Here is a 26,736-nt window from a genome sequence, read left to right on the forward strand (position 1 = left end):
AAGACATTTGAAGCTTATTTGAGGTGACACTCATTTATGGCTTTATTTGTAACTGCTTATCTTTTGCTTTGCCCAGGATTTGATGCAGGAAAAGAAAATTTAAACTCTTCTAGCAGTTACTCAATACGTTTGCACAGTGGGGCTCCTGTTTTCCGGTTGGAGTATTGATTTCAAGAAGAGGGAGAATCCTTATGAGGAAAATCCAGAAGAAAACAAAGATAAAGAAGAAAATTACATGCCCGTGCATAAGCATTCTTTGGTTCTTGATTATCCTAACAAGCCTTCAGCGGACTAATTTCTGGTCAAAAGTTGACTAAACTTAAAAGTGCCATTAGAGGAAAAAAATGCGAGTCACCATGAGTTCTTCAATGGCTTCTCTAGCAAAGCAGAGAGGTACATCTCTTGAAGCTCGGGCCCACGGTCAAGCTTCCTTCCCACGACCCACTTCAGCTTGTTGAAGCCGACACTCTCAATCACTGGTGCATACACTTTCTCCAACTGATCACCGGAACAAAAGAAATGGTCCAGCCAAAACAACCCTCCAGGCCTCAACACTCTGTACACATCGAACAGCAGGAAATGCAGGAGTGTTGTTGGGATCCAGTTACTCAACACGTGCATTGAGTGCACGATATCAAGAGTGTTGTCAAAAAATGGCAGCCTCTGGGAGATGCTTATGTACAGAGGCACAACTCCCCTGGAAGCAATGAAGCTGTTGAAAGGACCATTTAGGTTCATGGAGGTGGTCACAATGGTTATGTTCCTCTGCATCATCCGGATGGCGAACGTGGCCACGCCACCGCCTATGTCTAGCCCAATCCTGATCGTCCCTGGTGGTTTTGTTGCCAGGACTTCGTCAATGGTGAAGTCAAGGCTTCCATGGCTCTCGGTCGCAGTCCACCGGGACTTCTCCCGCCCCTCAAGGTCAAAGCAGTCCTTGCAGTCGTCAAAGCCTTTCTGCCGGTGCTTCCGGTTGATGAGGCAGTCATAGTTCTTGCACGTGTAGGCAGTCCACACCACAGAGTTATCCAAAGGAGTTGTCCATAAGCACATCGGATGAGGAAAAGGCTCAACATAGTCGGGAGACGCAGCAGGGCGGCAGCGGCGGCGGGGGAGGGCCTCACAGCCACGTAGGAGTAACTTCTGCGCAAGGTGTTCGTCATCAGGGCAGGAGCCATTGACAGCATACGTCATGAAGCGGCGGAGATCATCTGGGAACCTTGTGCATCCGTTGCCAACAGGAGGGAAGATGGTATCAGAGTCAAAGTTGGAGTTGAAGCCAAAGGGGAGGGACTGGCCTGATGTGAACGCAAGGAACTCGGGTGGGAGATCTTCGGTGACACTGGACCGTTTGAATTCATCGCGTGAGACTGTGGTGGAGGGAACACTGTTTGTTGAGGTGGTACTACTGGTGGCGTCCAGGACGGAGGAAGTGAGGGAGCAAGAGGGGTAGAAGGTGGTGGAGAGGAAGAAGGTGAGGAGATTGGTGGAGAGGAGGAGGACGAAGAAGAGATTGGTGGGGAGAGAGCGGGGCTTGTGATGGCGAGGTGAGTCCATCCCCAATCCGATGCGTTTGGTGTTTGCAAGTCCCCGCTACTTTTGCACGCCGATGTTTTCACTCAGAAATGGACTCCGCAGTGTGTATGGTCTTTAGCAGTTGCAGGGTTCAAGTGCTGTGTAGTATGTGGAACAGTAGAAGCAGGCATCGACTGAAAACTAGAGTTTCGTTTAGGCAGGCATCGATGTGATTTCTTTACGATAAAAAATTAGCAAGAGGTGAGTCATAGTTGTGAGAAGCGATTAAAGAAATGGATGCTTTGGTGAGGGTTAGTATTGGAAGCTTGTGGAAGGTCAACGGTTGGGAAATCTCCATGAAGTTTTGTTGATCAGACTCTCTGCTCTTCTCATCTTCTTTGCTGCAGACATGCATCCATTGCTTGCGGATCTCCTAGTCAATTGAAATTTGAACGCAGAGGAAACTAAAGTCCCGGAATTTTGCGTCTGTGCCTACTTAATATAATGCCCAACTGGCATCCATTAATATAACAAGAAAAGGTCTTCTCGTACAATAACAAATACAAAAACAAATTCTGAACTTGTTACTTGCTAATGACTCAAACCTTGTCGGTTGTGATTTAATGGTTACGCCATATATCTGTGTGCCAAGCAGAATCCAAAGTTGACTGGCAAGAACAAAAAGAATTTCCTGCTGCTCTGGTTGGATTATCACCCCATCAAGAAAATCAGCATTTTAAGTTGAAGTCTTGATCTCAACAATATGAAAACTTTAGTTTACATAGATGGGTACTTACAAATGCACATGGAACGAAGAGATCACGTGCATATCCCCGCAACCCCCGCATCCTTGCTTACCAATTCTTCAGTATTAAAATATCTTATATGCAAATTTTCGATAAACTAATCGAAACTTCTGGGCATCTGAATATTACAGCAAAGTCTGATTTCAAGTCCTGGAAAGAACCAAAAATTGAGCGTGAAAGCGACATGAAGTAATTAGCTGCTTGGTTGCTTAAAATGCTTAAATTTGTATGTGACTATCTTGGTTCCAACTTCCAATTCCAAGTTGGTTAAAGTTATGAAGGACTCCATAAAGCCTTGAACTAAGATAGAAGAGACAAAAATTACGGGTTACTGAAGAAAGTGCATGAGAAAAGTTTGAGTAAAATAGAGTCGGTAGCTCTGTTGATCGCTCGTGGAAACGCTTTGAACATGGAAAAGAGACGACATGATATCTGCAAATTGAGTAGAGGAATATAGAATAAGGACAGAACTTAGAACAGATAAGGCGTTAAGAATTTGGTATTTTTATTGAAGTCAAATGCGTAGAAGTTGCCTTCCTTCCGCTCCCTTTTCAGATGAACTGTCCATTTCTCTGGAGCAATGGAATGAGGATGTTTTTGGATAATATATTCTCGCAAAAATGAAGGAAACAAGAGCTGCATTTAACAAATGAACTCAATGATATCCGAAGGGGGGAAGAATAGCTCCGGTGGATGAAATCTCGGATAGAGTGGCTACGATCTGGTCATAGCACCATCAATCGTTGTCTTGGAAACTGCATCGCCCAACTCCTCATGAAAGATCTGAACGTTTTTACTCAACAACGTTTCACCAAAGTTTTCACAACCACACTTCAGACAGCTTCCCAGCTATTAATATACTTGCAGTCAACTTTTATCTGCTCCTCCTGTGGGAGATGTTACCACTTGCTCTTTGGTCCCTCAAACCTTGTTAAGACACCCGGACCTCACGGTTGTCAGGGAAAATATTTTTCTAGGAATCAGACATATCTTTCATGTAGGTCACATTGGCCGGGGTGGAACCTTACTCAGGTTTGCCTGGTACTAAAGATTATATATTCCTCCGCCGCCATTCATTACTGACCATAAGCCTTTACAGGCTAATATGGGTTAATGGCCATTCGAAATGACCTACTTAATAAAGCTTATGATGGCTTAGAATGGTCCTTCGTCCGTCACTTCTACCAGTCCCCTAATAATAATATCACAGCTCTGGTTGAGCTGTGTACCTTCAGTTGAACCCGCTGTCCTAATAAATGGAGAGAAATTGGCTTATATATCTCCCAACTCGTGGCTTGAGACAAGGAGAAGCCCTTTCTCCTCACCTATTCATCTTGTGCCTTCAATATCTCTCGCAACTTATTACTAAATCTGTTGAGTCAAAAGAGTGGCAACCGATTCTGGTGGGAGAAACTGTTTTGAACTTCCTTGCATGTTTTTTGGCGGATGACCTAATGCTCTGTGCAAAAGTTAATGAAAGGACTTGTTGATCCATCGCAATTGCACTAGCAGAAATCTGCTTGGAATCGCGCTATGTCATCCAATGTGAGAGATCACAAGCTTTCTTCTCCTCTCCAATACCGTCTTCACTAAAAGCTCCTATCGCCCATTTCTTGGTATCAAGAAAACCAAGAAGGTCTTGGCTTTTCATTATTCAAGAGAAGATGAGACCACAAAATTTCAGTTTGTGTTTCTCTCATCCGGTCAGTTCCATCAATTATGCCAATTCATATAAATGCAGGTGACTAAAATTCAGAAGAAAGTCGGTGGTGATGATCAATGTACAAAAGAAAAATCAGAAGAAAGTGAAAAAATGGACCAAATGATACTGATGAGAAAAAGAAAATCCACTTGCTTAATTAGGATTCAGTAGCCGTGCCAAAAAGCGAGGAGGTTTAAGCCTTCAAAAGACTAAATTTTGAAATTTAGCACTCTTAGCAAAACTCCATTGGCAATTGCATCTACCATAATTTATCCCAAGGCAGTAAAAGTATAGGACCATTTCAGCTGGTTGGTAACCACCGCTGCAAGAATGGTCTAAGCTGAATACAGATGAGCCTCCGTTAGAAAATCCTGAGAAAGGAGGTGTAGGTGGGGAGTTGAGGGATTTCCAGGGAATTGGATTGCCCAGTTCAGTAGAAACGTTGGCATTGCAACCAGCGTGGTGGCAGAACTATGGCACTTCATGATGTGCTCAGATTAGCTAAGGTTCATAGCATTCAACAGCACTAGTGTACTTGAATTGGATGCTGAAATTGTCAATGCATTTCTACACAACCTCCAAGCTCACAACAATCTTTGTACTCACCAGTGGTTGCAGGTCATTGCTCCAAACATTCAGAGACGTGCCGGTCGTCCAGTGTGCTACTGCTGAGGGCAACCAGATGCTGATGCCTTAGCCCAAATATGGGCTACTACTGAAGAGTCTTTCTCTGCATTTTCCCATGTTCATTATGTCCTGTTCCAAGTATTATGTCCCATAGCTGCCTTATGGATTTGCTCAGGCTATGTTTCCCTCTGTGGCATAATGATTTGTGATAATTGATCACATGTTTGCAGACTCACACAATCAAGATACACAATTAAGTGAGAATTAAGTGAGCGAAAAAGGGTGCAATTAGTGCGCCTGATAATTTCGAGCACTAATACGCAACAACCAGAAGCAAGGTTAGTCCATCTAGCAATTTGATCCTCCTTAGGAAGCGATCTATCATGCCAAATGTGGTTGTGCTGAGGATTTGTGTGCAAAAGGACAGCATAAAATTTAAGAACTTTCTTGGTCTCTATTGTACTTTTCCAGTTTCCAATTTTGGCATTCTTCGGGTATATCATGTAACAGATGGTATTCATGTATATCTTATCGAATTCATTATAAAATGGCGGTCAAGTCTTCAATTTGCGATCAAAAGAGCTCGTGTGTATCTCAATTCTTCTAACTAGAAGAGTCAGTTTTATAATTCCTGTATTTTTTTGTACATCTGTTTCTGATCTAGCCTAATGAAAGAATGGGTTAAAACTGGGCCAATCACTATGGCCTTTTCAGATACTTCAAATCCAGAGAAGAGTCCACACAATCCACCCGGTCCTTGTGCAGATGCATCAGCTTCAACAGCTCTCTCACGTTCACCTTCGTGCCGTCCCCACAGCCCACCTGTAACAGCACCAACATCTTCTGAAACCCACCCGCCTGGATCGCCTCTATCAGGGCTCTCCTGTCATCACCCTCTTCGTTCTTGCACAGCTTCCACAGGATGGCAACCGCGAAGTCCGTCGCCAAATTGGACACCCTCAGGATCTTCTTGACCAAGATAGGCATGGTCAAGGCATGGCCAAAGGCCTCCTCCCTCCCTTCTCTGCTCTCACAGAGGAGGTCAAGAACTCCCAAGACCCTCTCGCACACGCCTTTGTCTGATGAGTCCAGAAGAAGGTCTATCAGCAGAGGGACAAGACCCAGTTGCAGTAACTTGGACGTTGTCTTGTCACTGTTTGGAGACTGAGAGATCATGTTGAACAGGGTCAATAGAGAAGCATTTGTTGCGGTTGGGCCAATTGGCTCTCTGATCATCCTCACCATTGCCTCTTCAATGCCATCGACTAGTGCCCTGTGCCAGATCCGATCCGACGAGATGGCTTCTTTTAGCACCAGGACCGCGTTTTGCCTCGAGGACAGGTCGTCGGAGTTCAAGAATCCTAGGATGCAATGTAAGGACGTCGCCGATCCTAGCCTGGCGAGACCTTCCTCGCTGGCCGGCCTCACGTGCGCCAATGCCGACACGATCTCCTCGAGCAGCCCGCCGTGCTGTCCCTCCGCCGAGGCGCTCCCGAACGTCTCGAGCGCCGCCGACAGCGCATCGCCGGCGCCGCCCTCCGTCACGCACCGCTTGTTCCGCTCGCTCTCCTTGACCCACGACTTGATCTTCCCCACCAGTTCGCCGCACCTCCTCGCGTCGCCGCGGTTGGCGGCGGCGGCGACCCTCTTGCAAGCCTCCGACACCTCGTACGGCGACACGGGGATCCTCGGCGTGGGGATCCTCTCCACCCCGAGGGAGCGGTTCTCGACGCACCAGCTCTGGATCATCTTCCTCAACGCGTGGTTGGGGATGAGGTAGAGCCCGCCGCCGACCCCGAGCGGCTGCTTCGTGACGGGGCAGCTGGCATTGCCGGCCTCGATCCACCTCTCGATGCTGCAGCGGTCGTACGTGATCCCGGTGGGCAGCGTGACCGGGTCCTTCATGAGGTCGAGGGATATGGGGCACCGGAAGGGCATGGGGACGGCGACCTCCGTGTCGAGGCACGCCGCGTCGATGCCCGAGTCCCCCATCTTCTTGCCAGCGCGGCGACCCGCGCCCAGTCTTCTCAAAGAAAAGATCATCGTCGCCGTCGTGGATGTCCTTTGCGTCCGACAGACCAAGGGAGAGATTCGGGTTCTTGAGAGAATGTATGCGTGTTTGCGTTCTTGCGTTATTGCTTTGCGGAGATGAAGAGGGAGGGACCGAGATGGCCTTTTATACGCGAAGGGGGAACAGTTGAACGCGGGTCAAAACTTCGGGGGTGTGGGGAAAGGGGAAAGGGAAAGATTGATGACTCGTGTGGGGGCGGGATGACAGGCAGGATCGTTCAAAATCTTGGGCGAGAGATCGTGGGAAGGTAATAAAAGAACAGTGACGGGGTTTGACCGTTGACCGTTGAACGTTTGAAATGGGGTGGAGGGTAAGATGGGAAACATGTTACGAACGGCAACCACGCGGTCTAAGGATCCGAGGGCTGGTCTTCGATGACGAGGGAGAGGGGGGATTAAATATATGTAGTAGTAAAATGAAGTGGGCTGAGGTTTGACCGGTTGACTCGGCCCTCGTGGGGGAGGTTGGCGGGTCAAGCAGGCAGTGAATGCTGAATAATTAAGGCTTTAAGAGCTGGCGTAGGGCTGGGTTAGACCACCCAACTCGAGGGGTGGCTCTACCTGCCGGACTTTATGGCCGCGCTAGTCCGCGGTTGCGCGCCCGCCCCCAAGGGGTCTGTCCACGTGGGGGTTGAATTTGGTTTGACCAGCTTGGAATTATCGCTTTCTATATTGCAAAAATTGCCCATGTGAATCCTTGATAGGTGAGTTATTTAGTTTCCTAAAATGAGTTTAGGGGATAATTATTATAAGGAGAAATGTTTTTCATGAAAATCCGTCTTTAATGAAAAAGATTTAGTTTCCGATTATTTATTGAGTGGTTTAGGAAAAGTGATTTTCTTCTTACTAGTAATACAACAATTATGAACTCGGTGTTTTCGATCGGTGAGAAATATTTTTCTTGGATTGATTAATTTTTCATCTTTCAAATATCATAAAGTTGAAAAATAATTTCTCATATATTCTTGATAAGTGGTGAATAAGGAGCGATGTTTACGTTCGTAATTTTACCAATTCGAACGGAGAAAATCATTTATTTGAAAGCGAAAGAAAGCGCATGGTCCTGAGTAATGTGGCTAGAAAGAACTGGAATTGAGGTGAAAAACTGAAAATCGCGGCGCTTTTCCAGCCGTGTAGGACTCGTGTAACTTTTGTCAAACCGTGTTTCCAACTGGACCCAAGTCAGATCCTGCTGGTGGTGACTACCTGGGAAGCAGCAATCCGTTGAATTTGTGTAGCTTTCGAGAAGTTCGGGATTGATACGTAAAAAATCCATTCAGATGGGATCCATTGCGCGTGGGTAATCAAGTAAACAGTTCACAATTCAACTATTAAACGGAAAGTAATTTTCTCACAAAAAGAAAAGGAATCGATGTCATTAATCACGGTGTGAATCGATTTCATTTATCTTGTTTAAATATTTTTCCCTTTAAAGGTTATTTTGAGACAAAAAAATTTCCATGTTAACGAGTGAAATGAGGAATTTCACTGCTATGAAAATTCTCATTAGAAGATTCTCGCTAAAGTTACTTAACAAGGAATTACCCCAAGTCAAACGCATTGACCAGACATGTAAGGATGGTTCGCGAGAAATTGTGAGACATTCATTGCGTTATTACTTTGAAATGTTGAAACCGCTCTTTAAAGACAAAAATCCTTCAGTAAAACCGCTCTTTAAGGGCCTTCATGGTGCTATTACTGGCTAATTCATCCGGAATGAAACTTACCTCCCTCTCTTATTTCAATTTTGTTTAAACCTTATTCTAGTTCCAATTCCTTTTATGATTTTATCACGGAATTGTTGCATCAAAGATAGGGAAATTTTCAAGAATCTTCTTTTCTAATTCTTTTCTTTTTTGAGTGTTACTGCTAATGCGAAAACCAATTTCAATGGAAGAGATGCTAAACAAAATATTGCGAAGGATCAAAATGTACTATGTCTGGTCTTTGCAACAGGATTAAGTCGTCCACGAAGAGCCAAATTACATTAAAATCAAGTGGTGATTACAGCTTAATGAGGACCATAAGCCGATTTTTTTTCCCTTTATTCAAACAATATACATATTTCTCCCGTAATTTGGGCGTAAAGAAGCGAAAAGCAAGGAGGGCCTTTGGAATATTTCTTGTCCATTATTCAAATAGACACGCAATTTGCGGATCACTTCAATTAATTACGAAAAAGAATGAAGAATAAAGCTATCGAGCAATCACTTTAATTAAATTAGGTCGCCAATGCCGGTTGCCCTATCTCGTCCTTATTTCTTAAACATTTGCGCGTAGTAGTACCGCTAAATTCAACCTCTCTTCTAGATATAATCTATTGGCCTGTACTATTTTAAAATGCCCCCTTTATCATCAAACAGGTTGAAATGACCTCCCTCGTTTTCCTATTTTATTCGATATTTGGGTTTCGAGCTGATAAATTTGTACAATCGAGTCATCTAGCTTACTTAATTTATCTGATCAAGTACCGACCACTTATTCTATTCGATCTCTGAATTGTTAGAATAAGAAAATCAATTTATTCAAATAATAACGGGGTTGCTACGCAAGAACCAATACCGGTACGTCACCAATTAGGAAAATTGCGGAACCCACATAATATAAACATACATTTTCATATAGTCTATATATTATGATCGATTCTATTCATTACACCAGAATTAATCAATTTAAATGGTTTTTTCCCGCTGAGCAAAAGTACATTTGCTCTCCTCGACGGGTGTGCTCAATTGATCCGCTAGGGCAAGTGCTCGTAGCACACGAACATGCCCACGAATCTTTTAAATTTTCAAGATTAATATAAATGTTAATTAAATCATGGTAACTCGAAATGTAATTACTGTTCTAATATACTACTCGTACATGCCCGTTGTAATATTTTATACTTTTCAATCCTGTGTCGCCAAAATATACCAAGGAAAACTCAGGATGATGGGGATGATGGTGATTATAACCCTTATAAAACGGGAGTATAATATCAAACCGCAATAGATGGGCCTGGCAGCCCATGCCTCTTAGAGCCGAAGCCCAACCCATTTATTTATTTCTTCTTCAGCAGACGGGCCAGGAAGACCATCAGGGACAGTACCAAAGAACGAAGCTTGTTCGTGGAGAAAGGGAAAGAGGAAAGGAAGAGAGGAGGGAGAAAATTTTTCGAGTGTAGCCGATGCGGAAACCCAACAAGCGGAATCAATTTCGAATTGTAGCGTTGGGTAAATATTCAAGCCTATTATTCATCTAATCAGAGTAATTTTTTAAGTTAGATCTTAAATTTGGAGTTATGTGATGCGAGGTTTGATTGAAAAGTTATTGAGCTTTAGATTTATATGGAAATGGTAGATAAAAAGTGTTGTGGAGACGTAGGGTTTGATGAAAATTGGTTTTGAAGTACGGTTTGATTGGAACTAACTTCTGAATGTTTCGTGTGCAAGTTACGCGTAACAAATAAAGACGAACATTTGTCATGAATGAATTTCTTCGTTAGCATGTATAAGTCATTTTATCTTACGGATAAGTGTAATTTAGTAGTATCATTCATTAGAGTAGCATATTGTTCGCTTTTTAATATAGTTCTTTTAAATAATGGATTGGAATACGAGTGCGTCAACTAAGTAATCAACGTAGGTTGGTCTTTAACTTTCTCAGATGAGTAATGCTATCTCCTCTTTAAGTTTGTAAACTCAAATTTCGATTCTGAAATGATTTGAGAAACATTTTGTGAATGGTGTTACGAAAGGTTATACATATTGATTTGTGAATTAGGTTTATGAATAATTTTGAAATGGTTTGAGAAATGCCTTGTGAAATGTATTTTGTTTAATAAGCAGAGTTGACAAAAATTATATGTTTTGATTTGTAAACCGATTTGTAATATATATTACCAACTGGCTATATGGATTTTGGAGGATGTTGTTTAGGCTTGTGTTGATGCTCAATATCTAATGAACCCATTAAGTGGACTGTAGGTAGGGATACTAATTTTCCAGCGCCTTCAATTTTATTATTATTATTTTTTTTTTTGGGCAAGCAGTTAACATTTAGAAAAGACAAACCAGAAGTCAAACAGAGAGAGATATTATGTAATCTCTTTAACAAAGAACTTTTGAAAAACAGACAAATATTCAAAAGTTTAACTTTGTTTGGCAAAAAGAGAAATACTCATACTCATAAAGCTATTGAGATAAAGACTTTGACAAACTTGTTATATAATCTAACATAATATGCACGACATTCTTTGAAAGCATCTTTAACCTCCCAATGTTGTTTGAAAATTAGAGGTCTTACACAAATCAAAGTGAGAGAAAATTGCCCTCATTTGCAACATTTGAAATCCATATTGATGAAAACTTTAAATCCAGTTAGTCTTAGACAGAAAAGTCAAGTAGCTAATATTGAGAAAAGACAGAACAAAAGTCTCATAATTTTTGCGAACAGAGAGAATTTTACGAAATCTCACTGCTCAGTAAGAAATTGACTAGATTCAAGAAATATGTGGGATATTCTACACGATATAGATGACACTCTTTATGGCACATTAAATTCCAAAGGATTGGAATTAAGAGATGCATTGGAAATAGTGCCATCGCATGCAGCATTTGAACAGAAACGTGGTAAAGAAAGGCATTAGCGCAAGATCTGTGACAAAATGATTAGAAGGCTTGATCTGAGGATAAGCAATAGCGAATCATCAAAAGAAAAGGTAATTTCCCAAAATCGAACATCAAACGGTATGGCTGTTAAGGCATGTCAATCTCTTTATAAAGACGTGTTCACGTTACGAAAAGATCAACAAACAGGTTGAAAAACCACAAAACTCTGGCAAACAAATCAAGTTACTCTCTAGCAAAGCACTTTGAAGCAAGAGATTAATATTTTCAACGTACAAAAAAAATCAACTTTTTTTTGGAGAAAAATAGAGATTTGTCCAAAAAAATTACTGCTCATAAAGCCATTGACAAATAGGTTTAAAAAATTCGTGGGATAATCAATCATAATATGCACGTTCCTTAAAAGTAAAATCCAAAACCCCAAAAATGTTTAAAAAATAATAGGTCTCGTATAATTCAGAATAGGACTATAAATTCTGTCGGTTGCAAGAGGCCTATAAATTCTGTCGGTTGCAAGAGGACTAAAAATTCTGTCGGTTGCAACTTTTCAAACTGACTTTGATGGGGTTACTCTTTGATAGAAAACTTAAAATCAATGAGTCAATTTAGAGAAAGGACAAAATAAAAGTCTAACAATTCTATAAAATAGAGAGAGCTATTTCGAAGTCTCACTGCTCATCAAGACATTGACAAATAGGTTCGAGAGACTTGTGGGAATTTCAAAAGATGTATGAAAAATAATAAGTCTTGTTCAAATCAATCCAAGGAATTACTAATATTCATAAGCCCGTATGAATGAAGATTTTAAGTTCTCATGACAAGATTTACCACATACGATAGCATCACCGTCACGCAACAACACCCATTCACACGAGCCACAGAGAAAAAAATTCAAAGAAATTTACTAATCCACCTCAAACTCAAGCAAGCCCTCGCATGTCCGTGATCAGCCTCCCCTTCGCCGCTGCCCCAGGCGACCCAGTCTCTAAGCCCCGACCAAGTCCCACTCCTCTCTCTCTCTCTCTCTCTCTCTCTCTCTCTCTCTCTCTACCCTGACATTGGGGCGTCTGATTGCAGATCATCAGCCGCCCATGGAGCCAGATGTGGTTCCGCCCTTTCCGATCAAGCCGAATGTGGCTTTGTTGAGGGAGGAAAATGAAACAATCAAACGAAGAAGATGGTGGAGAGAGAAAGAGGTTCTCACTAGGGGTGAATATGGTTTCATAGTACAATTGATAACCTGATCTAGTTCCAGGTTCTAGGGAGACTGAAGAGAGAGATTCTCACAAGGAATGAATATGGCTTTAGAGTACACTCAATAACTTAATCCGGTTTTAAATTTTAAGGAAACCAAAGAGAGAGGTACTCACTAAGGGTGAATATGGTTTCAGAGTACAATCGATAACCTTATCCTATTCTAGGTTCTAGAGAGATCCGATTCATTTCCCTATTTTTAGAAACTGGACCCAGAACAGGAATCGGAATTGGTACAAAACCCTAAAATAGATCAACACGCATGCTTTCTTTCTCCCGATGCACTAAGCTGCCATTGAAGATATTGCCTCAAAAGGGGCTGCTTCATTAACATCCATGTCACACAAAGCTAAATAGAACACGACAAGTTTTCATTTTTGTTGTTATTCTCACTTTCATTTTGCTTAATTATAATAAAAACAATAAATGGAAATTGGCTAGTTCCACGTACAACTTGGAATAACTCACCCCAGTTCTAACTGGGTATTTTGGTCTCACTCTCCTTGTTGTTCCAAATTTGCCCCCGAACGTTGGAGGTCAAAATGGTAAATTGCAATGGCTACCTCCACAATAATCTTCTTTTTTTTTTTGGTCGGAACCTCCACAATAATCAATGTGGTGGATTCGTTTTAATTTTTTAGTTTTTATTTTGTGGCAATTACTCACTAAAGAAAAATCCATTGACTTAGGATGTTTTGCTGAACTGGTCCTCTTGAAAGGCTAACTGATTTTCTATGAAAGCAGTAATTTATTGACAATTAAGAAAGTTCCTTTTTCTTGGTTCGAAATTGACATATAAGAAAGTTTACCGACGTAGAATTTTAAATTGTAGAATTAATGAAAGAGAATACTTATCGATAGACTCCATTGATTGCGAATTAGAAATACACGTTGCAAACCATTTAGGTGAATTTACAAAGAATAGAGAAAAAGAAAGTTCAAATAATTTTAAGTTGCTCACTATTTCTCAAGAGAAATTACCATCATCATGACCTCTGAGCTTTCGATAATTTGAGGTAATTAATTATTTCCAAAGGTGGATTACTTACAACCATATACGTGGACTTACGGATAATTTACTATTATATAGGTCAATTGTAGATCATAAGTTGTGTTTATACGACAATTTCAAGTACTTTACTATTTCATTATTAATTACTAAGTGATGGGAATTTCTTGCTGTGAATTGTACAACTAGATTGCTGCACAAAAAGAAGGAAAGCACTAATTGTAGGTGCAATTGGAATCACTGTGTATTTCAAGCAAATTACAATTATTGGAGGTATAATTACTAAAGACGAACTACAAGTTATGACTTGCTGATGAAAACTACACTATAGTAGGATGATTACTTAGTAATTTCATCGTCAAGTGACAAAGTTTAAAGAAAAGTTTCCATTAACATGGGAATACTAACATCAACAGAACTACCAGTTACAGCTAATTGGAGAAAACTATAATATTACTTAGTAATTACTTGTGACAACATCCCCAACTTACGAATTGTAAAGCTATATCACTATTTTTATAAAATAATTCGAACAATAAGTTCAATCACCTTATGAGAAATTTAGCAATTTACCATACCTTTAAGTCAATTACCAAATATCAAATCACTCGTGATGGTTTGGGATAATTTACTGTGTTACAGTAAAATGACCGACTATGGGCAAATATAGGAGTTTGTAGATTATTTTCAATCTCTATTTGCTGTATCTGCTTATAATGAATAGACTCCTTAAAAGAATTTAATATTCCCAATATTTAGCAAAACTCCAATTAACAATTCTCTTTTCTGCAAATTGTCTGCCATCTATTGTAGGTTTACTTAATTTTCATGTACTCATGATTCCCAACGAAGAAACACTAATATAACTGAACTAACGTAAAAGTCATGCAACTTGGTTAAGAGCGACATTGGTTATCTATCCTTGGTCAGCATATATGGTGGAACTATTATATTCCAAGGAGGACATAAGTCAAACACGTAATAGTGGAAAACTTTCTTAAGATATTTTGATTTGTGGGTATTGATCTAAATGAAGACTTTCCCTTTTTATGGAATTGGGGTAATGATAGTCTGAAAACTTTCCCATCTTGAAATAATTGGAAAAACCGCATGTGTGGTCCCTAAAATTTGTCCATTTTCCAGTTAGTTGCTTGATCTTTGAAAGCTGCAATTTTAGTTCCTAAATTTCATTCTTGGGTAGAGTTCACCGTGATTATCATTTAATTACAATGCAAGTTACATTTCTTATACGCTAAAAATTAGTAACAACATAGTCACATAATCAACATACGAATCTCTTTTTTAGTTAATAGACATAGACAACCTCGAGAGTAGTCATCTCCTAGATTCACGCCTCAGATTCATGATATATAGTAAGACCCGTGAATGTGGTGGCATAAAAGTGAAAACTTAAGAGGGTCACACCTCAATTCTTACATGCCACGGAATGAGAAGAGAAAACGTCAAACTCTAGAAATTACATAAATCACTTTTCATGATGTAGTGGCATTATGATTTGTCCTCAAAATCTTGCAACGTGGGGTCACTAGCTAGTCCACGGGTGTCGAGTTGAGAAGATAAAAGGTTTTTTTTTTTTTCTTAAAAAAAAAAAAAAAAAAAAGCATGTTAGGGAACCCCACAGCACTTGTCTTGTATTAAACTCACTAGGGGGGTTGAATCATGGCACTTGCTATTTGAACTTCTCAAGGCCAATGTGGACTGTACACACAATCAAGCATGAAGTTGAAAGTCATGCAACTATCCATGAGAAGAAACCATTTTATAAACCACCACTATTTGGCAGCTTTGATCGATGGATATGCTTCAACGAGCTTTGGAATCTCCCGCACTCGGTGGGGCTCTTCACTCGCACCCCATCATCTACCTCAACCGCTCTACGTGCCACCTGTCTACTGATGATAGCCAAAGCCAAAGCCAAAAAAAAAAAAAAAAAAAAACCAGTGGAGGCACGAGCGGAATAAACAAACCCGAGCCACTATCTAAAAAAGTTAGGTGGTGGAAGATGATGAATTACCTATTCCCGCTTATGAAAGTCTTTTTTTTTTTCCTCTCCCATATAAAATGTAAAGGGGAAGCTCTATAATTACACCTGACAATGATTAAAATAAGCCTTTTAGATAATCACCGGATTTCTTTAAGTTTAGTCAGCCAGTGATATGCAGAGATGGGGATAGTGCAGGGTGACAAAGACGATGCTGCCTTTTGGAGTGCGGAGGAGGGCGGATGGTGGGAGGGTGGGGGACCATTGTAGTCGGAAAGGTCAGTTCCTCGTGAGGCTCGGAGATGCTCAGGAACGGCGTCCTCGGGAAGCGTTCTCGAGCGGCGCGAAACGTGAAGCTGTCGGAGATTGCCGAGACTGGAGCAAAAGGTGTTGGTGCTTGCCTTTGTTTTTGGGATCACTCTGGTTTTTTTCTTTTTTTCCTTCCTTCAAGGTTTTTTTTCCTTTCACGTGGGATCCGAATGTTGTTGTGATGGAGTCAGCGAGACAGAAGACAAGGTTGTCGTGTGTACAGTGATTCCTCACTGATTAATCCCCCCTGTTTTAATCAAGTTATCTTTATTCAAACAAGAAGAACATGATAAGAAGAAAAACATGATATTAGTTGGAGAGACATTAGGGAGTGGAGAGAATATTGGTTTTCTTTTTCCTTGTTAAAAATTATTTTCACTCTATGAACGGTCGTTTTGGTATGCACACATATATGCATACATGTTTATATGGATTTATAAAATTTAAGTAACATATGTCACATTATTGGTTTGCGTTCTATATAAGGCGGTTGGTCTTATTGCATCTCATGTTTCGCATAACGCTATAATACCCCATGCTCTCTCTCTCTCTCTTTCTCCCCCTCCCTCCATTTTAAGTGGATATTTTCTAAATTTATTTTTTTAGTTCAAGTGTCATAAGCTCAAAAGAGAGAAACTAAATGAGTTGTCAAGATAGTAGCTTAGCTATAACTTCATAAAGAATGAAGAATAACATGGTTTGTAGGGCAAAGTTGTCTCATTTTATTTTTTTTTTGCCATCATTCAATTTTATTTTTCTTCGCATGACCAATATTATCATATACTCATTTACAGAATGGATTTTGCCTCAGGACACTTACTAAATATATTACAAAATAGAAGTTTTAATTTTTAGGACATTCGATTAGATACTTTACAGGTCGCTGCAATATTTTTTTGATTGGATACTTAACAATCATCCACGAGATGTTCGCCTGATAGAATTCTTTTAACAACATATGTTTTTTTCTCAACAATTCATGTGCGAGAAGTAGATATTCTCCCCCTTTTGTGCAAAGTGGGGAGAGAGTAGATGGTGATTTCCCCTTTATCTAGGGTACAAATAAAAAAGGTATTTTAGACAAGTCTTGTGTGCCACACATGAAAATCGACCAACCACGGCGCTTTTACGTACAACTTGCATCGCTTTTCAAGATTTTGTTGAGATTGAAGCCGGACAAATAATAATTTTTTTATGGGCTAATTAATAATTTTATTGGTTCGTGCATCTCATGTGGATATGGGCAAAAAAAAAAAAGTACTTTGGGTGCGGCCAAGCCAACACGTCGTACGTTATAAGTCCCCATCGGTGTTCGTTCGAGGCCCTTGAGGGGACGCAAAGCACGAGAAATCCAACAGATTCCTTAAAAAGGGTTACGAATCCAATGGATTGAGATAACGACATTTATTGACTTAGAAGGTTGAGTACAACAATAAATGGAGTACGATAAACCCTTACCGATGCTAGTATACAGGAAAAAGTATCACCAAGTACAGAATTTTTAACCATGCAACCAAACCTCCTAGTCAAGAAGGTTTTCTTGTGGCTTTCACGAGGCCATCAATTCATTTCTGTTCTATCTATTAGGGGTTAAAAAAAGGGGATTGAAATCGTAAACGAATCTCTGAATAGCTTGCGATGCTTTATCTACTTATGACGTACGGCACATGGAAAAAATTATTTTTTTCTGTTAGCATCTTAATGGGATTATGTCAATGAACCTATCGACTTTAGATCAAGCGATCATAAGTGGTACAAAATAATTATATCTCTTTGTAGCGAGTGTGAAGCTTTTATGATAATACTTGGAGGGTTCCTCCTTACCTTTCCGTTAATTAAAGAGAAAAAATTTAATAATTGTGATCACGTCAAATTGGCGATGAGGAAGCAAAAGAAGAAGAAGAAGAAGATGGGAAGGTTATGATTAGAATACCCTAACTCCCAAAGTCTATCGTTGATAATAATAGTTTGCTTGGCCCTCCATTGCAATTAAAAAAATGAATTGAAATTAAATATCACATTTAACATGACATAAATTTAATTATAGCGAAGTGCATTTGGCTGTGGCCAGAAAACTATAAACTGATAAAGTATTTTTTAGTCATCTTCCGATTATTGCATATGATTCCTTGAATTATTTTCATTATTTGGAGAGGCATGGATTAATCATAATATAAACGATGGCATATTATCATGCAATGTCATATGGAAAAAGAAAGTCTCCTCTCATTAAAATAAATGCATTAAATGTCCAAAAGTCTATTTAAGCATAGTATATTAGGTAGGAAGAATTAATTCCCCAAAGAAGTCACGTCCAAAAGAATAAAAAAAATTCCTTTCCATGTGGAGATGATTGGTAATTATCCTATAAAAAATTTAAGCACGTAACCAAATCAAGTAAGGAAATCAAATAGGGAAAGTGTCAAATCAATCATAAACTTTTCAATTTAGTCAATTAGTTTCAAACCTTTTTTTATTATATAGAAAAGTTCACTATAATCCTTTTAGCCAATTTTCTCTGAAAATGCTAAAAGTGGCTAGCAATAATTGGCCTATCACATTAGCGACTTTCACTGAAAATTGACCATAAGGAATACATTATAATTTCAGGTAGAGGTTTAAGATTAAATTAATTATACTAAAAATTTTATGATTGAATAGATATCCGTATAATACATTTCTAACTAATCAGGTAATTTTTCTTGAGTCAATTAGACGGTTTTTTAGCAAAAGGAAGGAAAACAAAAAATCAAACATATTGAGATTTTCTTAGCTTGACTAGGTAGTCTCAATTGTTGGCCAATTTTTTTTTTTTTTTTAAATCACAAGTCTCAACTTAAAAAGTTCACGCCTTATCGTCCTCAACGCTCCGGATCGATCATTCGATCATGGGGATTAGTTTTTTTTTTTTTTTTCCTAGGGATTCAGTGATCATGAGTTATGCCCACTCTTGAGCATGACATACTTCGATCAAGTCGTGTTTTATTTTTGTTCTTTTTGTGGTTTTGTACTCATCGTTTTGGACTTTCAACGACAAGTTGCAACTCTTGAAAAGCTCAAATAGACTTGCTGACTTGCTCAAATGGTCTTCTAGGTTTTAGAAATACCGTAATAAAGACATAAAACTATTCAAAGAGTCCTAAATCTATTGTATGGTGGCCAGTTTAGTTATAAACATTTTTTGTAGTCATAGAAATTTCAATTATGTTAATTTAGTTCTAAATTTTTCAATTTTAGTAATTTAGCCTTTCAGTGATTTGCCAATTTAGCCTTAAATTTTTTTGATAATTTGCTGATATAGTCATTTTGACCAAATAACTAAATAATATGTTTAGAACTAAATTGACAAATCATCGAAAAATTTAGTACTAAATCTGTGTAATGAAAATTTTAGAACTAAATTGATATAATTGAAATGTTTAAAGTTAAATTGGCCATTATATAAATAAGTTCGTGACTCTTTTTATAATTATTTGCAATAAAGATGACCACTCTTTTTCGAGGAGGGATGAAGATCAGCACTTTACCATACGGAGATGATGCCAAGCTCTTCTCCACGCGAAGAGCCGTTCCGGAATTTGGACCACATCAGGACAGTGACTCAAGTGAGTTGAGACAATGTGAACAAAATAATTGGGGAGAATTATTAATGCAGACCCAGGTTGAGTTTAGAAGTTTTTTTCCCCTTATGTTTTTTTTTTTTTTTTTTTGGTCAATCCTACTTACATTCACTCTTTCTTTCGCCCGCTCTCGCTAGACGTGAGAGTCGAAACCCACTTTTGAAACTTACTTGTCCCCACCCCATTCCTCCTGAGAATGTGGAATTTGAACCCCTCACCTCCCCCTTTCATATTGAGCCCTAAAATTGGGAGCAAACCTTATGATATTAGGACTTGGAAATCGCCCATTTTATGTTTAAGGTAAAAATAGAAAAAGAAAACCGCATTCTTGAATATAATATAAAAGTCCCATCATTTCTGTACAAAAATATTTGTTGGTAAGTAATTACATGGTTGTATCTTGGCTTCAAAGATTATGATTTAATTCTTGTTGGGTGCAATTTTTTTTTTCTACAAGAGATTTGAAAATTGACTTCGAATTGGTTCAACCTTGGAACCATTTCAAGGTAGAGTCCCTTGTAAAATAGGAAACGAACCCTGGGTGAGTAGAACTGAAAACTGAATAGGTTCTTCCTAGAACCAGCCTTGAACTGCTTGGTCTAGGCCGGTTTGGTCTAGTTCTATGGATGAATTGGACCTGGCGCACACAGTTAATTCTCTGGTCAGCATTAAATGATACATGGCATTATTGTGCTTTATGAATTTGCTTGACATGTTCGGAGGTAAAATCGGTTATTTTTCAGACCACGACGCGTCATTCAAAAAGGTTGATGATTGAGACTGAAGTCACCGCACACATTTTTCAACTATCAGATTCTCAATGTTGCTTTGTTTGTTCGTTTGTCGCTTTTGCATATCTAAATGAATGTCAAGAGCACGCTAGTATTGGTTCTCGCTTTAGGGCATAATCTCGCTTTTTCCCAGGAGCGATACTTGATGGCCACCTGCTTTTAAGATATGATTCATCATTTAGGATTTTCAACCCATGCATGAATGATGGCAAAGGTACTAAGAACAGCATTTTGAAAGAGGACTCAAATCATTCCACTGTCATCTAGCATGAGTAAAATTAAAGAAAAACGACACAAATCATCTATCAATTTTAACTTAATGTATAATATGATCTCTTAATTTTTGATTTTTTAATACGATCCTTGAATTTTAGCCTAATATGCAATGTCATATTCCAAATTTCAAATTGTTTAATGTGGTTTATGAGCTTTTAGTACATGTTCAATGTAATATCTGAACTATGTAAAGATATTAAATGTTGTTCATAAACTTTAATTAATAAACGTTTGATATTGAATATTTTTATATAGTTCAGAGACTAAGTTGAATGTGAACAAATTAGAATTTCACAAATTACATTACACATGGAGCTGAAATTTAGAGATTATATTTTACATTAAGTCAAATTTAAGGATTAATTGTGTTATTGTCCCTAAAATTAACCACGGGAGACGTATGGAAAAGATGCGAGTCTTGATGGGCATCAAACAAGAGGGAACACTAATGGCACAAATCCACATCAGAAGGTACAGCTCCTTTAAAGGCTTTGTCTCCTTTGTAGCTAGAAAACCAGAGGCTTATTGGGTTAGTCCTAGGACGGGTACAAAGAAAGCACCATAATTTCCTAGGACATGTAGCGCAAAATGGTGAGTATAGATCTTGTTGTTGGGTTGATGCCAACAACCGAACTGACAAGGTCCGCTGGCAATGGATGTGACTTGAGTAGCTCATGGTAATTTCCCATTCCCCTTGCTAAAAATGATTAGGACATGAAAGCAGAGCCTTGGGCTTGGGACAACTTTCTATGGTGGTAGAAAGGCTTTTGGTTCCTCCCGCAAGAGAACGATGGTAGTCCCCGACGCACCGACACAACTTCTCCTGTGCTTTGTTTCATAGAGATTCGACTTGAGAGATGGGGAGCACCAGTTGCCTATAGCTCGATGTGCCGATCTCTGTTCTGGCAAATTTGAAACTTTGCTTCGGGGGTGAAGGTTCGGAATCCAAACCTTTTGGGTCGCGCCTTTAGCACCGTCTGCTATACCGACTGTCTAGGGGCGCTCGAAAGACTGCAACTAATGGAAGCTGAAAACCAACAAAGGCTAAGGTGACTTTAAGGAACGATGGATGGAGCAGAGTCGGCGGACCCCATGTTACGGTGAAATTCAAGTGAAATGCCCTTTGAAGAGAAGGGGAAGAAAAAGGGAAGGGAAGGGAGGAGGATACTTTTGAGGGGGCCTTTGACTTAGACTTGAATATTATCCCATCTGACTCGAATCTACTGTTTCAGTTGCAGTAAACAAGGGGTTATCATGGCTTCACCTGTTCGTGGGTTAGCAATCGTTGGTCGGGAAGAAATAGGCCACATTAGAAATCAACACGGCAGTGACACAGTAACCCTGTTCATTCTGCTATTGAGTAGGGTCTCGTGACCTTTCGAGTGGTCGATTAACGCACACCATCCATGGCCATTATGGCGTATTTTATCTGTGTTCTTAGGGGGGGGTTTTAAGAGAATACGCAGGTGCAGTAGAAAAGACCAAGCCCGAAAAAGCAAATGCAATATGCTGCTTTTTCGTTGTATGAAATGCACAGGCAACTTTTCTTTTTTTTGTTTTTGCTCTGACTCTCACTGACGTCCCCACCACTGTCTCCCCCCACCCACCGCTCTCTTCCTTGTTACCTCTGCTTTTCCCATAATTATACATCAGTCATCAACCATAACGCTCGAACCATTTCCACATCAGTTTTTTCCCTTTTCGATATCTCTGCAAATCTGCGACTCTCTGCTCTCTGCTCCAACCCCCTCCTCTTCACTCTTCTTCACAATCCCTGTCTCGCGAATTTATGGCACTACCCGCACGACAGTCCGTCCCTTCCTTTGATCACTAGCAAATGTACGACCGAGGATTAGCAACCCAAAAGCTGTCGAATTCCATCTGATTTGGTGCCTCTCATGGTGTACGCTCTCTCTCTCTCTCTCTCTCGCTCGCTCGCTCTATCTCCCCCCATGATATCTGTTTGCCATGCTTTATATGTTTGTGATTGCAAATGAAGAGATTGACTTGGTGTTGGCCTGTTGGGTACTTCGATTTTGTTTTTGTGTTCTGAAAGGCTATGTTACTTTGACTGGGTTGCAGTCTCCTGCAGAGCTCCCTCCCTCCTCCTCCCCTTCCTCCTCCTCCTCCTTCCTTCATCTTGACCGTCGGATTCTTGGTGTTTCCCATGGTTATTACTTCTATACTTGGTTATGCTTTATCGGATCCTTACCTTTTTACAAGATCAAGAAGTCAAGAAAAGGAATTGTGACCTTTACCTTTTGCCTTGTTTTGCTGGTGAAATGTTGAGACCTTCAGTAGATGTGGTTCTCTGTCCAATGAAACTCTAGTGGCTAAGAGCAGTCACAGGCCAGTAGAAATTAGCAGCTTGTCTAGTGGCTGAGATTGTCCGAAGAATGGTAATTTACAGACGACGAGTTAAATATGATAATTAATTGTCAATGTAGCCGGTAAAGTCGATAAGCATCTGTGTTTCCGTACTGTCTTTGATGAGGCTTCGGTCCTTAAGAGCGATGGTTCCTGGCAAATTTCTTACCTTTTCATGTGGTTGCAACTTATAAATGAGCTCCTGTGTCCTTTCAGTCATAAGGTCAGGCCATAGTCATTGGTCTCCGCTCAAACTAGAAATCTGATGCTAGATCTTTATGATATGGGGAGCTTTCAATATAAAGACAAGCAATAAAACTATGAGATTTGAGGCACGGGATCGGGAATAGTTCAGCCTGAAATATACTCCATTTTCCTTCTCTAAGTCGTCGAAATTTTTGCTAAGCCTATAGAACAATGAGAAATGAGCTGCTTGCTTTGTGTTACTATGTGCTTTTCGCTTTTGTTTGCCACTGTGTTATCCTCTACCCAGTAATTTTAACTAATATTTAGTTTCCAGTACGCTTTGTCACTCTTTAATCTTAAGATGCACATATCTTGTGCTTTCAAGTCCTTTCATTTCAATTTCACAATGCAGAAATTTATCAAGCGGTATCTTTTCGAAATTTACTTACAAGATCCATAAAGTCTTTGATTGAATCACAATAATCTGTCTCTTACACAATGCTTTCAATTAACCAGGTGAAAAGCAGAACTGTTCTCTCGTATTCTTGGCATCAGTACAACTGGCTCAACATGCTGTTACTCTTACTCAACTAAAACTTCAGCACCACATTGTCGTTGGCCTTAAAGTTACAGCTCAGTAATGAAACCAACCATTGATCTGGAAGTGGAGGCCGTCTCGGAAAATGACTCTGAGATTAGTAGCCAAGTCGCCTCCAATCTATCCAATCAAGAGCCCTCCATGGGTCCCTCCAATGACAGCCTTGCTAACTCTTCCTACCTCATCAGCCCTTCGGCTGTTGGATCAGGTTCCGAAACTGTGTTCCTAGACTTGAGCCTTGGTTGCAGCAATGATGAGTCCAGCGGGAGGGATTCTGTAGGAGTCGCCTTCTCGAGCACCAGCGAATGTAGCAATGAGCCCGAATCTCATCCGGCAGCTGCAGGACCAACCACTTCAAGAGTCTTTTCTTGCAATTACTGTCAAAGGAAGTTTTTCAGCTCACAGGCACTCGGTGGCCATCAGAACGCGCACAAGAGAGAGAGGACCCTGGCAAAGCGGGCAATGAGGATGGGCATGTTTTCTTCACAGAGATATTCCAGCTTGGCGTCTTTGCCTTTGCACGGGTCTCCCACTGTCAGGGATCTGGGGATCAAAGCGCATTCTTCCGTGCACCAGGTGCACCAAGGCATGTTGCAACAGACAAGACCACATGATCTGAGCAGTGGTCCAAGATTCGGAGACGGCTTTCTAGGTGTTCCGATCTTCATAGAAGATGATGATGTTGAGCTGTTGTGGCCTGGCAGCTTCCGTCAGGCGGCACAAGCACACGCTCCTCAACCGAGTTTTGTTCTAACTGGAGGTTCTAACATAAGCTTCGTCGGGGTGAATCCACCATCTGATGCAGGCAATTCAGCTCCTGACTTGACACTGAAACTTTAAAAGAGGTTAATCTTCAGTTAAGTCTCATGTTTGCTTAACCCAACATTGCACTTCTGCTTTCTTTTGGTATATTCCCAAATGTTCTTTCCAGTTCCTTTCCTGTAAGTTCTCACTCCAGTATGAAGTCTATAAATTTTTAGTTGTTCTAGGGTTGATATTGTAACTCTCCTGCTTGTTGTACTGCTGATCATGCTCTGATTGCTTGTTATGCTTGTTGCTTTCTGCTTAAATACCTTTTTCTGCATTTATCCTTTCCCCGTCATTCAAGCATCAATTTGAGCAGTCCACCGAATATTAACCCAGGGCCGTACGGGATTGGGAATTCAGGATTCTGCATTTTTATTCCCTTTTGGATCTGCATTTTGGAGATTTACTGTAGTGTGAGTAAATCATTGGCAATGTAAAATGATTGAGCAAGGCGATCCTGACAAAGTTCAGAAGCCATCTGTACATGCGTAAACAAGAGAAGGGTAGCTCTTACCTCGACCGGGAGGATTTTCTGCACACGACGCGAGAGAATCCTTGTGAATATCATAGTGGAAATCGGAACCTAAGACTACATGGCTGGAGCTCAACTTTCTGTAATACCGGCATGTCTTTGAACCTAAAACACACTCCTTGCAACTGAATTTGTTCTGTTACTCTGAAAATCTCTATCCCTTTCTCTGACTTGATCGGCTGTTGAGTTTTAGTGTGCTCGTCCGTCAGGACATTGATCGTGAGCATCAACTTTGTTAGGACAAACGCATGCCCGGTCCTTTCACGTCCGTCTGTCAAAAAACTTCAGCATCCGAAAAGTGCTCCATCTTGTTAGTCATGGTGGAACCAAATTCATCTTACGCACCTAAGCCATGATGATGCTGTCCCGCTTTTGTCTCCAAAACTTTGAAAAAATTGTCCGAAAGACCTAAACTTATTATACTTTTGTCAATTCAATCTTAATTAAACTTTTGCCAATTCAATCATGCATATTTTTATTTTATCAATTTAGTTGTAAACCTTTTCAAGTTTTGCCATTTGAGTCAATTTAGCCAGTTTTGACCAAAAATTGCTTACGTAGACATTAACCATCTTATGCGACACAATTAACATTTATGTAAATAATTTTTAATAATATGTATTTTTATTTTTATTAATTTTTTTATATTTTTTTTTTTTTTTTATTCAAAGGGTCGATGAGACTCGCAGACTTTGACTAAGGGCTAACGACCTCCATCAACCATTGATCAAAGGGCCGATGACCCTTGTGGGCGGGCGTCTGGCCATAGCAAGTAGGGTGTCAAAGATCGAACCAAACCGAAAGGTTTGGTTTTTTACAGCTCGATTTTCATTCGGTTTGGTTCTTATTAGAAATTGAAACTTTTTAAACCAATTCGGTTTTTATCAATTTAGTTAACCAAACCAAACGATAAAATCTAAAAAATTTCCTTTTATTTATTATTATTATTTTCTTTTTGTTTCTTCTTCTTCTTCTTCATTAGGCCGGTCGGACTGACCACAATGGTGGCTAGCTACGGTGGTGGCTAGCTTTCAGCCAAAAGCAAGCTGGAACCTTGCCATAGGGCAAATGAGGTCAAGCTCGCCAAATTTCGATGAGGTTGAGCCTTGTTGGCCTATGGCAAGGCTCGGCCTCTCGCCGGAGGTCGCTAGATGCCAAGTGAGGCTTTGGTGACCTTCGAAGAGGCTTGAACCTTGCCTAGCACATCATATTTGGTAGGCTCGAGCTCACCAACATCAAGCGAACTCGACCTCGCCATAGGCTGGCGAGGCTTGACCTCACTAGAATCTAGTGAGCTCGAGCCTTGCTGGCCACTTTGGCCAATGAAGAAGAATAAGAAAAAGAAAGAAAAATAATTGAACAATAGACTTTTAAAAAGAATAAAAATTATTTAAAGGGGTGCATGCTGGGGAAAAAAAAAAAAGTAAAAACCGAAAACCGAACCGAATTGAACTAGGATTTTGGTTTGCTTCGGTTTCAATTTGGATTGGATTTCGGTTTGGTTCAATAAAATTCCTTATTAGTTCGGTTCGGTTTGGTTTTTCAAAAAAACTGAACCAAACCAAGCCACTTACACTTCTAATAGTAAGGGCATGCAGCCCTCGCCACTCTCGTCGAGAGTGGATGAGGGCTGTCATGCCCTCATCTTGCTAAAT

At 40.1% G+C, this 26,736-nt stretch overlaps 2 protein-coding genes and 1 long non-coding RNA gene across 5 annotated transcripts in view; 2 read left to right on the forward strand and 1 right to left on the reverse strand.

Moving 5' to 3' along the window:
• Positions 1-1,956, forward strand: part of LOC108960654 — a 38,980-nt gene extending 37,024 nt beyond the window's left edge. For all 3 annotated transcript variants that reach the window (XR_005552032.1, XR_001988617.2, XR_001988618.2), the window contains one exon: positions 77-1,956. This is a non-coding gene — a long non-coding RNA (uncharacterized LOC108960654). The remainder of the gene's footprint in view (positions 1-76) is intronic.
• A 3,393-nt stretch (positions 1,957-5,349) lies between these two features.
• Positions 5,350-6,642, reverse strand: LOC104449746 (U-box domain-containing protein 21). The gene has a single exon (XM_010063997.3). The coding sequence runs from the start codon at positions 6,640-6,642 to the stop codon at positions 5,350-5,352; it is 1,293 nt and encodes a 430-aa protein (XP_010062299.3).
• A 15,585-nt stretch (positions 6,643-22,227) lies between these two features.
• On the forward strand, positions 22,228-24,812 carry LOC104449747 (zinc finger protein 4). Its single transcript, XM_010063998.3, has 2 exons — positions 22,228-22,494; positions 23,661-24,812. The coding sequence occupies exon 2, from the start codon at positions 23,785-23,787 to the stop codon at positions 24,580-24,582; it is 798 nt and encodes a 265-aa protein (XP_010062300.2). The 5' UTR covers positions 22,228-22,494; positions 23,661-23,784; the 3' UTR covers positions 24,583-24,812.
• Positions 24,813-26,736: the final 1,924 nt, after the last annotated feature.

This window comes from Eucalyptus grandis, chromosome 6, assembly GCF_016545825.1.
Source record: "Eucalyptus grandis isolate ANBG69807.140 chromosome 6, ASM1654582v1, whole genome shotgun sequence".
NCBI lineage: Eukaryota > Viridiplantae > Streptophyta > Magnoliopsida > Myrtales > Myrtaceae > Eucalyptus > Eucalyptus grandis.